This window comes from Empidonax traillii, unplaced genomic scaffold, assembly GCF_003031625.1.
Source record: "Empidonax traillii isolate 1590-97213 ecotype Southwest subspecies unplaced genomic scaffold, ASM303162v1 scaffold156:size1289327, whole genome shotgun sequence".
Classification (NCBI taxonomy): Eukaryota; Metazoa; Chordata; class Aves; order Passeriformes; family Tyrannidae; genus Empidonax; species Empidonax traillii.
Window position 1 is genome coordinate 893,332 of NW_020955349.1, and position 17,374 is coordinate 910,705.

Consider the following 17,374-nt stretch of genomic DNA (forward strand, 5'->3'; position numbering starts at 1 on the left):
TGATCCTTCAGTTGACTTTCCAGCTGTATTACGAAGTCCTGTTCAGTCAGCAGGGAAAGCCTAATATGAGTTGGGATTAAACAGAATACATGAAATTTTGGACACCTAGATCTATGTAAATTGTTTGCATTCATTCTGTGTAAGCCACCCTTTGACTTAATGAAAAAAAAATAGTCATGTAACGTGTTTTAGGCCTAACTCAGTGGTTGAAACAACTGTCCGCTGGGGGAAAGAATAATGCCAATATCCTGCCATCCTTTCCTACTTGTAGTTGCAGTAAGTGCTGGTGTATTTATAACATGTGCTGGTGTGGCTGCTAAAACAACTGTCTTTAATATATGTTTTACATTAGATTGAATACATTTTTTTTTAAAGTGTTCTAATTATTCCAAATAAAAACTATTTAGATGCACAATATAGATAGTAGATGAAAACACAACAGCAACGTTTTTATTCCATAGGATTTAACTGTGTTTTATGTACTTCTAAATATTGTAGAGTGTTCCTTTATGCAAATCCCTCTAACTTGTTAAATATTTTGTTATGTTAATGTTTAAGGCAAGGTGAATCAAAATACAGAATAATATCTACATGTCTCCATGTTGTCTACACATGACTGAGAGCAAAAATATTTGCAGAAATAGAACTTAAAATTTATCAGAAAAATAAATCAGAATTTATCATTTAATGAGAACTAAAACATGGGGATCTTTCAATGATAAGATATGGAATACCATCACTTTTTTTTTTTTTAATCACATTGGTATGTAAGAAGTAAACATCTGAGAAAAAGAAATTAGGTATTTTTGCAGTTTGTGCTGAGCATTGTCCTTTATTCTGCTTTTCATCATTAACTTTATTTCTGGTGTACTTGATTCTGGTTTAGCCACGTCTGTCTGAGTGACACCAGCTTTCACTGTCAGTCTGGTTCCCACTGTATGTTTTGTGTTTTCTGAAAGTTGGAGAGGACCTGGTCTCTGCTGTGTGCATTCAGAATTCAGGGACTTTAAAAAAAATAATAATTGAGATACTCAGCTGCAGTAAGCTTTGACTCATTGAATATAAATGAAGAAAAGAGAAGTAAGCAGCTGAAGTATTTAGTGTACATGAATTTGTGCTCCAGCATCTGTGAATTCCAATGACTTTTTCTTTTCTCTGGACTAATTCAGATACAAACCATTAATTTCTGAGCTGACTACTAAATCCTATAAACTGTATTTTTGTAATCAAAGAAGCCAGAATTTTTAAAATAAAAGTAATTTTAAATCCATGCTGGAGCATACATAAACTGATTGTCAGAAATACTGGGTACTCAACAAGGGACCTATTTTATTTTCAGGGTAGGAAGAGATACTACAGATTGTAAGTCAATTTGAGGTATATATTTTAGATATTTTTACATTAATCAGAATAAAAAACCATGAGGACTCTGATACCAACTGAAGCAATATAAAAAACATATATACTCTCAAATTTTTTTTTAATTAGTGTAGTCACAGTGTGTCTAAAATATTGGTACAGTCAAATGAAAGGTTGTGGGATGTGACTGGTTTCACTTATGAAGAAAATAATTTGATATACCTGAATTTTAATTTATTTATTTTATTGGATCCCATTTTATTGCACTTGCATTTAAAAAGCCATGTTTAAAAACTGTTGACAACTTTTGCCTTTAAAGAGTCAGAAAATTAGGTCAAAATTTCCCTCCATCAAAGACTGAGAAACTCAGAAATGACTTTTGCCTGTAGGACAGGAATGAAAGCACATTATTTTAAAGGCCAGTGAAATATAACTGCAAGCAAATCTTTACTGTAGAAATCATAAGATTCATTCATCGGGATTCAAATGGAAGGGAATCAAAATGCTGATAAATTAGAAAGCAAGGCAAATATTCAAATCCTTTCCCGAAATTATTGATTTTTCTTTTCTAATAACACTAATAGTCTTAAAATCAATGGTTTGTAGGGGCAAGGGTATCCCTGTATGGAACCAAATTTGGTAGTGTTGTTTGCCCACCTTTCGTGGTGGAACATGGACAGAGCAGTTAATGTCAAACAGCCATTTTGAAGTATTTACATAGAGTGGACTTTTGTATTTGAATCATGGATATTGCTAATTATAACTTCATGCTAAATATATATATATATATATATATATATATATATATATATATATATATAGTCAGAAAACAAAAATATTAAAGCTTTTCCTACTTCACCTGAGCATTCATAAAATGTTAAAGAAAGAACCTGTGGGGATAATGTGATTCTTTGCATTTTGAACCACGTAGCAGTTTAAAAAATTATTTTTATCAATTGCCAGAAATAACCATATTATTTGCAGGGACCCCTTTGGAGCTTCTTACCCATGTAAAAGTAGCTCCTATGAACTGACCCTCAAAAATGGCCATGTAGGACATAAAGAACATGATATGAGTGACCTGTGGCTGTGTACATTCTTGAAATAATCAATTTGATGTGACTGTTCAGTCTCCCTTTGCCTATCCCCTCTTTGCTGTTAGATTTTCATGTTGCCTTCTCCTAACACAAACATTAGGGTTGCATATCAGAAAAATCAAGCTAAAGCCCATCTTTCAGACCCATAGCCCAACAATGCCAAGCTGCCAGTCTCTGATTCCAGACTGGGTTTTCCAGGTTAGTGTGGAGTTTGGGTACAAGGAACAGTTATGTTGAACAACCAAAGCAAGACGTCAAACTGGATGAGAAGCTGCAAACCCCTCTTAACCTTGTGAGGAAAAATGTCTTTCTCTTCTGATGGTATTTGGTGAGTCCATTGGGACTTATCAGCAATGTACTTACTGGATTCCCAGTGCCAAATCTGAACAGTTTGTCTTAAGCGCTGTCAAAAGCACTGAACGCTGATAGAGAAAGTTCTCCGCCAGTGCAGGGAAACTGCAATGGAGATATTATCCAGAAGTTTTTCCTGTAGTACCTTTTATGACTTCTGTAGTCCACCTCTATTTAGGTGTGGCCGGGGAGGATCAGAGAATCCTTTCAGGTCATCACACCCCACCACTGCTCTTCTACTTCACACGTTTGTGATTATTCAGCTCACCTTTACAAACAGGAGTCTGATCTTTGCTTCTCATAAAGGGCTTACCTGCTGTCATTTGGTGCATTGAACCTGTGCTAGAGCTAATGCTGAGAGTGATCCTTATCCAGATGAAAATATGGGAAGTTTGCTGGTCCCCAGTTAGATGGGAGAGAGGATATAAATGTATCCCTGCAGAGGTGAATATCATCTTTAATTCATATGTGTTTTTAAAATGCATCTATTCAAATGGCAAAGTTTGTGCAATCAAGAAATATCTTTTTCCATGTTAATAATAACGCAACCACCGCAGCCCCAAGTAAGAAAATCAAAACTTATGTTGAAGGGTTTGAGCATTACATTTTAGAATATTTCCCTCAACTCCAAATAAGTAGGGAAAATTAATTAGTCAGATCATAGTTGTCATGCTCTTTTTAAGAAGCCCCCGAGGGCAAGTCCTTGCTTTGCATGCACTGTGATAAATATAGGTCTGTTGAGGAAAATCACTGAGATGTGTGGCACCTTTGACTCATAGCTAATATCTTTGTTTTCTTTTGTCTCCCAATTAAGGATGTTATTGCGTTTTTTCTTGGTAAATAAATTTCAATTAATGAAATTCCAGCTGTCTCACACATTATGGTGGCGTAGTTTTGAAAGCATTTAGCAGATGCCCATACAAAAAACCATTAACACATGGCAGGTTCCCTGACATTTTAAACCAATATGTCTCCAGCTGGAACAAATAACTGAAAACTAGTCCACGTTCTTGAAAAATTTAGGGCTCTCTCTAATGCAGGTAAAAATTCCTATGCAGAAAAGGGCATGCTGTAGGAGAATATAAAAATGTCTAAAGTTTTCAGTTTTGCAAGAGGAAAGTTATGAATGCATTGTGTTGTATTCATTTGCTCTTTATACAAACTGTATAAGATTGCCTATAAAAAGGAGCCAATTAAGATTCCAGGTAAAAGATAATACTGTCTCTAAGTTTTTTGCTCGAACTAATCGTTCCTAATATCACGTGAGGGCCTCTAAAACCCAGCAGTCAGAAATGCTGATAATTTACTTGTCCCTAAGCATTTCAATCTGATACAATTATTTAAAAAAACCTCTAAGACTGCCATAAAAATCCTATTAGTAGTTCACTCCTTTAAATCCTACCAGTGAAGTCGAGCTTGTGGGAAAGATGACCTTGTCTTGCCTAAGGCTTGCAGTATTTGATTTGGAAATGGGCCACATTAGACAAAATCAGGTAAAAGTGATATGCATGTAATGCAAATATGCACAGAAACTGTGATGGAAGAGTATGGAAATATACTTTTGGAAGTCCCTGCTCATTCTGGTGAAGTAATCATTGTAATATGTGCATTTTAAAATTACGATTTTCACTTGCCTGTATTAAAAAAATGGAAGGGTTTTAAGAGAAGAGGGAAACCGGATGCCATGTAGAAAACTTTTTGTTCTTTTTGTTTCTTTCTTAGTATTTACTGTGGATAGAAACAGTAAAGCTGTCTTTTCATCCTTGTGCAAATGCCCTACTATACAGAAGGCCCAGTTTCCATTTCAATCCATCTAAGCCTCTAAACTGCAATTTAAATGATACACAGTGCTTGTGATCACATCCATAGCAAAGGGATGAATTCTTAATATAAAATGTTTTGTGAAGTTATATCTGTGTAAGGTTCTTCAGTGCTTTCCTGTGTTTCACTGTGATTTAAGTTATTGCACTGTCAATGTCTTCAAATAACCATAGCAAATTCAAATTTAAAGTCTGTCAGTTGGAAGGAAAATTCCAGAAATTTACTGGTAGTAATTTTACTTTAAGATAGCTAACCTATGTCCTAACCACATACAGTCACAATAGCATTCCACTAGTGTACTCATCTATTTTAAGGATTTAACTGCAAAGGTAAATCACTGTGTAAGGTAGGTATATACAGAACAGTGTAGAAAGGCAGTAACTGCAGAACTGCTAAAAATATGTTTAGCACGTTGCTTCTTTAAAGGGCTGTGAGGGTTGCTGGATCAAAGCAAATGAAAGAAACTGGAAGTGGCTGGAGTATTTGACCCAGCTGAAGTGGCTGTCCAGAAAAGCCTCCCGTTCCTGCCACACAAAAGTGCTGTGCTTCCCCCTGACTGTGTCATTGCCACGATCCTGTACTTGGCTGTCCTCTCTGTTGTAAATTAGAATAGATGAAAGCTGTCGAGCCAAGCCAGTGATGGAGGCTAATTTGATGTGATATAATTGATGAACTCTAAATCGTCCCACTTCTCTCTCTTGAAACAGTCTGACTGGAGCTCAAAATGCCAGAGTACTTTGATTTACACTCTGTCACTTTTCCGTTGAAAGTCTCAGTGTGGCAGCAGTGAGGGATTAACTTCTTCACAGTATTTCTTTCTAATCTGTAGAGTATGCACACACACAGACTGGTGCAACCCCTTGTAGGAACACTACTGGGGAAGTCAGATTTCCTTGTTAGCAGCAGGTTTGTGCACAAAATTATTATGGAGATGAATAGAATAGCAACCTGACTGCTGCTGCTACAGATCTTGCCAAGGTAGTCTCTTGGAATTAGTATTGTGCTTCTTATTTCAGAACTGAATTTTAAACTGTAGGATTAGGGCATTTAATGCTTGAAAACCCTCTATTTCCAAAATTCTGATGTTGCTTAAATATTTTAGATTAGACAGGTTCTAGTCCCTTCAGTACCTATATCTTACTAGGTAGCAATTCAACTCTTACAGTAATTCTCCAGTAAAATATTACAAGTCTCAGACTTTCGTATATCAGCAGTTTCTTGGTTTTTCATATTTTCCTGTTCAAGAAATTTTAACTCAGAGCAAACTGTTTTGATTCCTTGGTTTCTTTCAAGGGTAAGGGATGGTCAGTGGCCTTGCTTTCTTATAGTTCTATAGCAGGAGTGGAAGTATTCTTGTTCAAGTATTCTTGAGCAACCACCAATAAAAGTGTTATGTCTCACATCTGCTAAATCAGTTGCTTCAAAACTTAGACACACCATGAACAAAGGAGAGCTGCTTTAATGCACATTATTACTCTGATCAGACAGCAGAACTGCATCTGTTTCAGAGCCGTTCCCTCCCCTGCACAAAATGAGCTGTGGCCACACGCCATTCTCACCAGCAGTGTGTGCCAAATTCTTGCTGACCTGAATGGGCTACGTATGGTGAGCAAATCTGTGAAGTTTGGAATATTTTTTTGGACGAGATTTCAGTATCCTGGTTTTATGTTGAATAGCTAAACCCCTTCTTGCTGAAAATGCCGGGATTTGTTATAAAGATTTTCTGCATGTTCTGAGTGACCAGACTTTCACATTTTCTGATCCTGGCTATACCTTAAAATTATGTCTTTCCTAACAGTTCATGTTTGCATGGTTGATATGAAAAATACTGGGTAATAATACTTCTCCTGGATGTGGCAATTGAGCTAAGAAAGCTATCAGTGGCAGGATGAGTCTCATTTTTTTAATGCAAAGGGAGTTGGTAAACAATTAACACATGGTCAAATTTTGTAAGGAAGACCTTTACTCATGCAACAAGTAACACATGTTACTGTGGCATGCCCATTCAGCTTGTAATAGCAGGGCTGTTCAGCTCCTTACAGTGAGGATTCATGGGGATCAGGACATTTCCATCCTGAGACAGGCAGGAATACTGGTAAGTGCATCTCTTTTTGGCCCCCTTTGCAAGGCAGTGAAAATAATGATTATTTTGCTTAATACGCTAAGAATTAAAGCTTGAAAGCATTTAAAGGCATCAGTCAGTCATGGTACATCACCAGTTTACCTTCCTTAATGGTCACATCATTTGTGTTTTAAGTAGCTTCTAAAGGACCACTTTAGAATAGTTGTATAATTGGCAGTGATGCTGCACTTAAAATGTTTCATTTGCATTGGCACTTCATCAGTGTACCAGTAATCTCAATAGATAGTTTTAAAGAATTAGAGGTAATAAAAAAGGCAAACTTCACCTTTGTTGAAGTACAGCCCAGTTTTTCTGCTGATTGTAATTTATCTTCTTTCACAATTTTTATACATGTAAAAATTAAATTAAAAAAAAAAAAAAAAAAAAAAAAAAAAAAAAAAAAAAAAAAAAAAAAAAAAAAAAAAAAAAAAAAAAAAAAAAAAAAAAAAAAAAAAAAAAAAAAAAAAAAAAAAAAAAAAGAAAAGAGGAGGTTAAATAAATAAGAGCCTTGGATTCCAAGTCATCTGAAGATTTTGATTACCTGAAGTCACTATGTGGTCTAGTCTCCAGGTATATTTCAGAAACTTCAGCTTTTTATAAATTGGCATTGCTTCAATCCAGTCATTATAATTTGGACTGCAAATTTCTACATCAGTTCACATAAGAAACAAATCCGGTGCCTACCCTTTTTGTTGTCTTGTAGGTTAAAAAATGCATTGACATTATTTGCAAACTAAAATATACTCGTCCTACACTTGAACTTCTCCTTAAAGTGTACATATACCCCTTCTTCCTGACTATCTCTGTGCTATGAAGGAGTCTGTTTTAAAAAGTTCTCTAATTAAGGGCTCTTTGAAAGTTTGTAAACACCTAAAATGAAAATATCAAGCAGTAAAGCAGAAAGATGGGTAGGAGAGTACTTGCCAAGTATTTTCAGATTGCAAAACCTGATTAAATGTAGTTTAGAGTGTTTAGAGAATTGTCTAAGCACAATGTGATCCCAGAGCTGAAAGGGTTCTGAGACTTCAGGTAGGACAAATGAGGTTCAAGCCAGGGAGGATTTTAATGCATATCTTAGAAAAGAAGAGGCAAAAGGAAGAGCTGGGCAATTAGTCATAAGCCAATTTTTCCTTAATTCTTAGGGAAGTACTGGGATAAACAATTTTTATATACCATATAGGTATGCAGGAAAAAGGGAACATCTGAGAGACATTTAATGTTGGGGGTTTTCTTTCTAGCACAAATTGTGCCAAGCCAAACTAATTTCTTGATACAACAGACTAGCAGACCTTTTAGATAAGTAGGAAGTGAATGTAAAAGTGTGTTCTTGGAATAGATAGTTTTAAGTTGCTCATTATGAAAAGGGAAAAGTGAATCAAGTGAGCTTCTGCAGGGATCTGATGCTGGTGTTGATTTAAGAGACAGAGGGAAGCACTGAAAATGGGAGCAGGAGTGTTGAGGAAACGTTTATATACCCACATTTGTTTGTAGTTGAGAAGGTTAAATGATAATTTCAGATTTATAAAGAGCTCCTGTAAAGGACAAGAGAGTTTTGGTGGGAGTTTCTTCTCGCTTGCAGACAGAGAGTGGTCTCCAGAGCCAACTGTACAAGAAGCAATTGGCTTAAATGTCAGCATGGAGATTTAATTTAGATTTTAAAAAAGACCTTTCCAGCATGGGGATCACCAGGTGCTCTGGACTTCTGGGGTGACTGTGGAACCTCCACCAATGCAACCTTTTAAAGGAACATACATCAGAATCATAGTCACACTGCAACCTACCTCAACCAAAGAGAGGTAGACCAAGTGATCTCATGGGGTACCACTTATACCCAGTTTCTTTTATCAGACTTTTATTTGCTATCTTTAAAGCATTTTGAATCACTCTAGGAAAAGCTGGGAATTATCATCTTCACATCTGTTGTCTAAGATAAGTAACTACAGCTGATTTTTATCAGTTGTGATAATAATGGATAATATTCATGGTGCCTCATATCAAAAGCATCAGCTTAATGATGTTGATAGGATGGACTGGGATTTTGTTAATGTAAGGAAGTTTCACACTGTGTCTATTCTATTTCCCTTATAAAGATGGCACTTATGTTTTTAAGACTACACTGTCAGTGTTCATAATTTTTTAGAAGACATTTTGAAAGCATTATTTATGTGGCACCATTGTAAATGACCGAGTTCCAAGGAGTAGTTTGTATAATTTGATGTTTGAATCACTCCTTCATATTCTAAAAGAAATATTTTTTAAGACATAATTTTTTTTATATTCACTTATAAATAACTGTCCTTGGAATATCCTGTGTGGAAACATTTCATCATCCATAATCAGTGGGCCTGGCTCACTCTTTCTCTGTACGCAGAATGACTTTACAGAACAAGCATTTTTAGAAATTTTCTGTCAACTAAAAATGTGCCTGCCAGATAACAGCAAAATATTCAACAGTTGGCTGAAAGGATAATGCACTTGGTTAGGGATAAGAGTACAATTCTGGGGTTAGCAAGGCCTACAGAGAGACTTAAGTACCTCGTTACAGAACTGTGTAGATGTGCAACATGGATTCACAGTGATCTAAGTGAAAGAGGTAATAGGATTTGGTCTTGTACAGTGCTTCTTAAATTTTAAAGCAGTGAATTGAATTTTGAGCTTATTATTGATTCTTAGCACCTCAGAAATCTTCCTGTGCTAAATTAATCTTTAGGGGAAAAATATGAAGGGTCAATCACAACTTTATTGTAACATAATCCCCCCGTAAATTACTGGTAATTTTTTTTGGTAATTTACACCCAGGGTGCCTTTTCCATTGTAATAATAGCAGCTTGTAATAAGCAGCTTTTCATACTCAGAGTATTAGAGATGGGAATTCTACCACAGGATCAAGAAGTTCCAAAACCTGAAGTCACCACAGATTCATATTTTGTTCTTTTCTTGCTAATGTGCAATACATTAAATATCTGTTCCGTGGATCCAGCAACAAAATGACCTTTTCAGGGCTCACCTTTTTTTCTCATTTTTGATTTATTCAAGGGAAATTGCAGACGACTGGTATTTGGTTTCCAAAAGGGATACATAAAAACTTGACCTTTTGGAACTGTTATTTTTTGGGGGATGTGTACACTATATTTTAAGTATGTCTTAGCTGTTGTTTGCTGGACTATGTCTAGTTTAAATAACCCTTCATTTTATTCAGTATAAAGCTAGGACAAGAAGTATAACTCCTCTCATTTTTTTCCCATGACAGACTTTTGCACATGCCTGAGAGCACCTTTTCTTCAGGCAATTTTCAAAGAAAGTGGCATGGAAGAGACCCTGATGTCTTAGGAAGTTTCCACAGACTGTTTTGGAGTGCAAATAGCATGTTACACTATGTCCATCATTGTAATATCTCACTGCCTACCTGAATGCACTCTTGTGTCAGGGCACTTTCCACTTAAAAGAGTGGGAAATGAAGCAGAGGGAAATGATTATTTAGGAAGTTCATGACGGAGAGGATGAATGAATCCAGATTGTCAGACTACTGTCATAACTATGGCTATTCCTGCTGCTTGGTTTCCTATGCCAACTTTTATTCATCTCTTAAAATCACTGTATCTCCTGCAATCATGGAATGGTGAGCTTATTTCACCTCAAACCCAACAAAATAGTTTGATGGCTATGATATGCCTTTCCAGTGAAAGCAGCTGATTTTGGAATTAACCCAGTCAAATAGGTTATTCAACATGTAAATGAGAAATTGCTCTCCTTTCCAGCTATATAAATAGCCAATTTAATCTGAAGATATTTGTAACACCAAGAGTTACAAGAAGAAAAGATATAGAGAAGGCAAGCTTTGTCTTCTGCAAATTGAAGTGAATAATCAGAGCTTCATTGAAATATCACTATGTATAATTTGGTTTGAAAATGAGAACTTAAGATTTTTGGAGGGAATTAAATTGTGTTTCTAACTAAAATGCCTGTGATCCACTCAGATCTGTGTAGTCATGTGAGCCCATATAAGTTACTTCTGTTGATTTGAAATGGCAGTAAGAACCCTCAAGGATATGTGATGAGTGGCTGAATTGCATTTCCTATGGAGGTTCTGGTTTTGCAGGGCTGTCCACTTACATACATTTGATTTTTTTTAAGTTTTGGAGCTTGTCAAATGCAGTGTGATCAGAAATTAGTCAATGCCATGAGGTTTTGGTATTTTTTCTCATTGCAATAGTTTTCCTATAAAACTTGAGATTTAATGCATGGCTTTGTTAATGCTTCTGTTGTAGCCTTTTGATGTTACTCACATCAGCAGTTTGACAGCACAGAAACAGGAAAGGAGGAGACCAACTTGAGGCTGCAGTGAAGTCAGAGCTCAGGGATGGTTAAGCAGAATAGGAATTTCAAATGGGACATTTGGAAAATCTCTGTCACAAGGAGGGTCGTGCAGCACTCGACTAGACAGCAGTTTCCAGAGAGATGCAGAATTGCCATCCTTCATAGTTTTTAATACTCACCTTGACAAAGGCATGGATGTCCTGGTGCCTTATTGATAGTGATCTGATCTAGGGAAAAGCCAAACACATTTAAGGTGAGAAGGAAGAAAAGCTATAACACCTAGGCAGTTGTTGCTGTTATTAAAATAACAGACACCTCTCAACTGCCATATCATTTCTTATTTCTGGAATAATGTATTGAGACTGCCTGGCTCTGAAAAACCAAAAGGAAAACTCTCTTTCTTTTTTTTTTTTTTTTTTTTTTTTTTTTTTTTTTTTTTTTTTTTTTTTTTTTTTTTTTTTTTTTTTTTTTTTTTTTTTTTTTGCAGTCAGAAAAATCTCCTGAAGATTTTTACTGATGTTTGCCACTTCTTACCCCCACCCCAGCTGTCAAACTCCCTATGAACTTGGGTATACACTGCTGTCTGTGCATCCTTCATGGCACACTCCAGCATGTACCTTGCTTGCCAGTGGGCTAAAGTAGCCCATTAGAGGTGCCAAACAGCAACAGAAAGAGCTTTGAAAGGATTTTTCTGTTCATCCTATTATGGCACTAAAATGGCCTCATCCTTTTCAGCTATCCCAGTCTATCAGTCTCTCAAGAATGTCTGTTACTGTATAACAAAGAGAAAGTGTACCTGTCCTAGTTCTTAATGTCTCATGCACTTTATTAGATTTTTCCAATTAGGGCTTTTCCAGGGCAGTTCCACTGGAAGGTGAAGAGAGTAGCATAGAGAAAGCAGTGCTAGTCAGAAGAACAGTAATGAATTCCATTTGAGAGACCAAGTCATGAAAGAAAAGAAAAGGGAAGAAAAGAAAAAGAAAAGGAAAGAAAGGGGAAGGGGAAAGGGAAGGGAAGGAAAATTCCTAAAATACAAAATATTTGAAACACTTCTTCCCGATATTGCTGGAATATTGCATTCTCTTACTGTTAAATCACTGTAATATATATTTTACATTGAGTGTTTTATTGTACATGAATACAATGTGGACATTAAAATATTTTGAAAGCAAGTCTGAATGTTATCAAACCAAAGAAAAAAAAAAAAAAACCAAAACATTTCTACTCAAGTAAGAACATTTCCTTATAGAAGCTTATACAAAATAGTATGGAACATTTTCATTTATTCCAAACTGCACTGAGTAGTATCCCCCTTGAGAATTTTTTTGATCAATAGTAAAATTGAATTGCATACCTAGGCAAATACTTTCTTGTGATCTACTTCTGGGTGGGAAAGCAGGTTCTGTTTCAAAGGTACTTATTTGACTAGATAACCAAAACTCAAAGTTACCAAAATCTAAGATGTCTAGATGTGCATGGAGAGTCAGATGAAATATATATTTCCATGATAGGAAACTAGTTATGCCAAAATTGTTGGTTTTATAAGAAATGTTTTCAAATTATGTGGGTGTTGAGTAAGAAATTGACCTGGTTTATAGTATCCTAACATCTTACTGTTCTTCACTGATGACAGCTATAATTCCACACTTTAAAAGAAAAACTCTTTAATAGGATATAAATTAATACCTTGAAATTGCTGCAAAATAATGGAGATGCTTAAAAAAATTAATCTTGTCAATAATCTTCTACTTAATGAGATTTAAAATTATGGTAGAACCTGAAATCAGTTGTCTGCTCAGGAAAATAAATGTTATTTAATTTCTCAGTCCTCATTCAGAGAAACTCCCTACACCGAGAAAATAATGTTTATAATTTTCCATACTTTAAAGTGAATATTGAGACATGTGTCTGCATCCTGAATGTTACAAATTAAATTTGGGAAAAAATATTCAAATATTACATAATAATAATACCTATCTATACTATATCTCCAAGCAAATATCCCTAATTCCGGAAAAAGTATGTGTTTATTTTTTGTTTGTATGATTTTAAAATGTAGTAATTTTTTTGGACATGAGTATATAGGTAACAGCATTTTAGTTCCACTTTCCACTATCTCATGTTTATTCTGCCTCAGTTGTGTGTGGGGTTTTGTGTTTTTTTTTTTTTAAATCTCTTTGACTGCTGAGAAGGTAAGGAAGAGCTTTTCTGCTCTTCTCACAGTACCCATGTTCAGAGAGTTTTCAGGTTTCTTGGCCCTATGTGTGAATTACAGGAATTCCCCATAACCATATGGGCTTTGTGAAAACAGCACATAAGTGGAGCACATGGTGTCACACCTGAATGACACCCACCATGCAATAATCTGTCTCACAAGATGTTCTATAACTGAAACTTTGTCTTTCCCCAGTCTTGATATACGGGCAGTTGCAGATGGTGGGAGGTAGTGACCTTTTCCAGCCACAAAATTGATTTTAAGCATTATAATATCTTCCTGTATTTCTCTTCATTGCATCTCATTTTCTCCTGTTCTGCACCTTAAAGGGAGTTTTAAAATGCTGAACAGAAAGCAGCTCTATTTTGAACAGAGCACTTATCTTTGATGTGAAAGTGCTCGGCTGCCAAACTCAGCAGCACTTTATGGGCAGCCGAACATTTTAAAGTTTTCATTCTTGTTTACTGAGCTAATTAAGAATCTTCATAGTACTCTTCTCAAATGACAGAGCATCAAAATTACAGTGACTGTGTTGTGAATGGGAAGTTTTTACTGGATGCCTGACCAGGAGCAGAGCTGAAGAAACCCACTAGCCTTAAAAAACAGCAAACATATCAAATATACGTATCTTTATGATTCACATTAATCTTTTAAACAATGGTTTGCATATTTGGGTCGTAGGTTATGCTGTTCGTTTAAGTACTTTCCTCAAGCAATTCTATTTGTTTAAAACAGTGTTTGGTTTCCCATTAAAGAGTAAGCACTTGCCAATAGCTCTGCAGACTTACAATACTCTAATGAGTTCCATGTGGCATGACTGCTCTAATAACACAGTTTTCTTTAATTTTTGTTCTTTTAGGAAGAAAATGAGCTAGATATAGTAATTTTAGCATGTAGTGACTCAGTATTTTGGAGGCTGTAAAATCTGTCAGTATATTGTATTGATGAAAATCAGTGCTGATGTAAATCCTAGACAAGAGACCACCGTTTTCATTTTAATGTGAAGGGTTAAAAACGTAATTCTTAACCATCTAGATACTCATACTGGGCTTTTATTTATTCTCAATATAAAACATGCAGTTTCACCCACAGACATATTGATTATCCTCTTGGTATGATATACTGGGGGCCCATTTGTGCAGGGGCTTGCTGACAAACACACTGCATGCCTATAAAAAACAGGCCTTAGGAATGCACTGGGTATGCACTGAGAGACCATTGTATTGGTTTGATTTTAACATTATAAGTGTGTCTTTAGATTGCTAGAGACAATCTTAAAAAGCAAGTCAGGAGAAAAATGCATGAGAAGTATTACAAAACCAGTTTGTTGCTTTGTAACAGCCCTTAAATCAAGAGTGTTTATTAGTAAGCTGCCAGCAAATATTTGCCTGCATACCTGTTGTTCTTTCAAAGGCTTTTATGAACAGTATGTCACAGTAATAGTGTCATTTACATTCAAATACCACTTTCTAATGTTTTAGCTTCCCAGACATATAATGGGGAGAAAAACCCTAAGAAAATGAAACTTAGATCTTTTCTAATAAAACATTTTTGCAATCATTTTGTCTTTTCGAGATGCTGTGACATCCTATTCAGCTGAAGGAACACATGACTTGAATCGCACGACTCATTCACCTTAAATATTTAATAATGCTTTTATTAGTTGCACTGAAGCAGTGAAGTAAGATCTGTAATATCTAGTGCTGGTCATCATTTTTATACATCATGCTTTAATAAGCGTTATAATTACAGATTGAGGAAGAAATATGAGTTAGCCTTGTGGCTTTGCTTGGGAATTCTGTGCACACTCGGATGGTTGGAAGGGATTATACAAGCTCTCTGAGCGTAGCTGAGCTTATTCTTAATACACTGATGCAGCCTTCCCAATCCTGACACATTATTCTTCATGAAAAAGTAGCTGCAGAAAAGATACTGTATAAAATTGAGTCCTGACACTATTAACTCCATCTGGCTTGGTTATGAAATATGAAAATTTGAAGGCCAAGTGGACTTGTTCTTGGCAGGTGTTCTAATGCTTGCATTATCTGTGGAATTAGATTTCAACTATTTTTACCAACCATTTCCCATATTTGCTTGCCACTTGCACAAATAGCAAAGTTGTTTGGAGAGAACAGTCAGTTAGGGAAGCTTTCATTTGGAGATTCTGTCAGAGTTCAAGCTGAAAGACCATTTGTAGGCATCGTAGCCTTCTGTGCTCCGTTCTCGAGTAAATATAGATGATGATGATTTAGTATAACTTTCTCACTTTGATGTTACAAATATGACTATTTGCATGCTATTTGCGTTCTTATGTTTTAATGGGAGGTATAGTAGGGCAGACTAATATCTGGTGCATTTTTTAATGTTTTGTTAAAACATCGTTTTTTCCTCATCAGCAACTTATGCGGGAGCGACAGCAGATGGCCAGCCGCCCCTTTGCTTCTGTCGATGTAGCACTGGAAGTAGGAGCTGAGCAAACAGACTTTCTACGAGGGCCATTAGAGGTAGGAACAGTGGTGCTGACAAGGGACCATTGTGATTTGCATATTTATATTACCAGTCTCATCTGCATCTGCTTCTGAAACCAAGCAGCATCTGATTACCTGGAGCTGACAAGCCTCAGCTACGTATGTTATGTCATTTCCAAGGCACGGAGTTTTTTAATAGCATGACATGAGCTGTTACAAAAGCCACTGGAGAATCTATTAGCCTGGTCTGGAGTGACAGTCAGCTCACCTGGCAGTCCTTTCCTGATGGATGTGAGCTGAAGGAATGCAAGACGCAGGCATTAAGGAGGGGAAAAGTGTCATGCTCAGTCCTTCAAGCACACAGTGCCACCTAGTTAACATCTATCTTAATTAACAGGCATTACAGCAAACAAACAAATAAATAGATAAGGCAGCTGTGAGCTGAATTTCAGTGTTGTGTTTTACATGCACAGGTTTAAAGCATACAGAATATACCACATAGTTTTGTTTGTAGGTAATGGCTACATTACTGCTATCTTTTACTGCAGTTGCAGTACTTTGGAAAAGAAATAATAATATGCAAAGCAATATGATATTGCAATGGTGTAATAATGCATGAAATGGATTCTGGAAGTTTACCTGAAAATAGAGTGAAAATTACAATTTGTGGATAATAATGAATATCTAATCCAGGTTGGGCTTTTGGTAGATCAGAATCCTCTATTCCTTTACTTTTATTTACCATATTGTATTTACAGTTATTACTTTATCCCATTTATGGTTCAGACCTGGGAATGAGGTGTGATAGCTCTGAAATCTTTCAAGATTGTACTCTTCTTCTCATTGCTGCCAATTCTTCTTAAATTCAAAGCTTCTCTTGCTTTTCTCAATAGTGTATCTCAATGGAAGATTAAATACAATCTATCAAATCTCTAAGGTTCATAGAGAAGTAAGCAATGTGAAAAACAGATTCATACCAGAAAGAAAGAATCATATCTTGACTACTTGTCAAACTGAGATGCTCGGTCCTGCTACTACACAGGAAACAATGACAGTTGTTCTCACTGTCATAATTTAAATACTTGGAATAGCTAGTGAATAAAAATGACATATCTCTTTGAAGAAGGTTTGTTATTTTCTGACCAACTACTAGAACCCTCACATTCTTCACCAATATCACCATACTTCTGTCTCCTCTTATCTTGAAAGAGAAGACCTTTCCAGCTCCCCAGGCTGAGGACACATTACACAGCAGTTAAAAGTTAACTTTATTGAAATGTGATTTCATTGTTTCCACAAACTGGTATCTGGGAACATTTTCTCTGTTATCTTTTCAAAGAGAGGCAGTGAGTGGAAGCTGAGGCATCCAAACCTAATTCTGTACATACTGATTATTTAATTAAACTTTAGAAGTAAACATCACAAGTTAATTGCCACATTTTGTCTCATGTCTTTTACTTAGCACTAAAAGCTAAAATATTTTAATTATATTTTACAGTTTTTATTAGCTTTTTTTTCCTAGCCTAGCATTTTCTAGTAATTGTTTAGAACTCAGCATCCATAGTGATTTTTCCTAATTAATATGTAGTTACACACAGAATGAAGTCCATTCAAAGTTTCCTCA

The 17,374-nt window shown here is 35.8% G+C and overlaps 1 protein-coding gene across 6 annotated transcripts in view; it reads left to right on the top strand.

Annotated features, from left to right (window-relative positions):
- ATRNL1 (attractin like 1) overlaps nucleotides 1-17,374 on the top strand; it is a 522,221-nt gene that overhangs the window by 386,101 nt on the left and 118,746 nt on the right. For 4 of the 6 annotated variants that reach the window (XM_027884890.1, XM_027884885.1, XM_027884887.1 and 1 more), the window contains exon 27: nucleotides 15,679-15,786. The exons of the other annotated variants lie outside the window; for them this stretch is intronic. In XM_027884890.1, coding sequence (XP_027740691.1) covers nucleotides 15,679-15,786 — 108 coding nt within the window. The remainder of the gene's footprint in view (nucleotides 1-15,678; nucleotides 15,787-17,374) is intronic. 6 annotated transcript variants of the gene reach the window in all.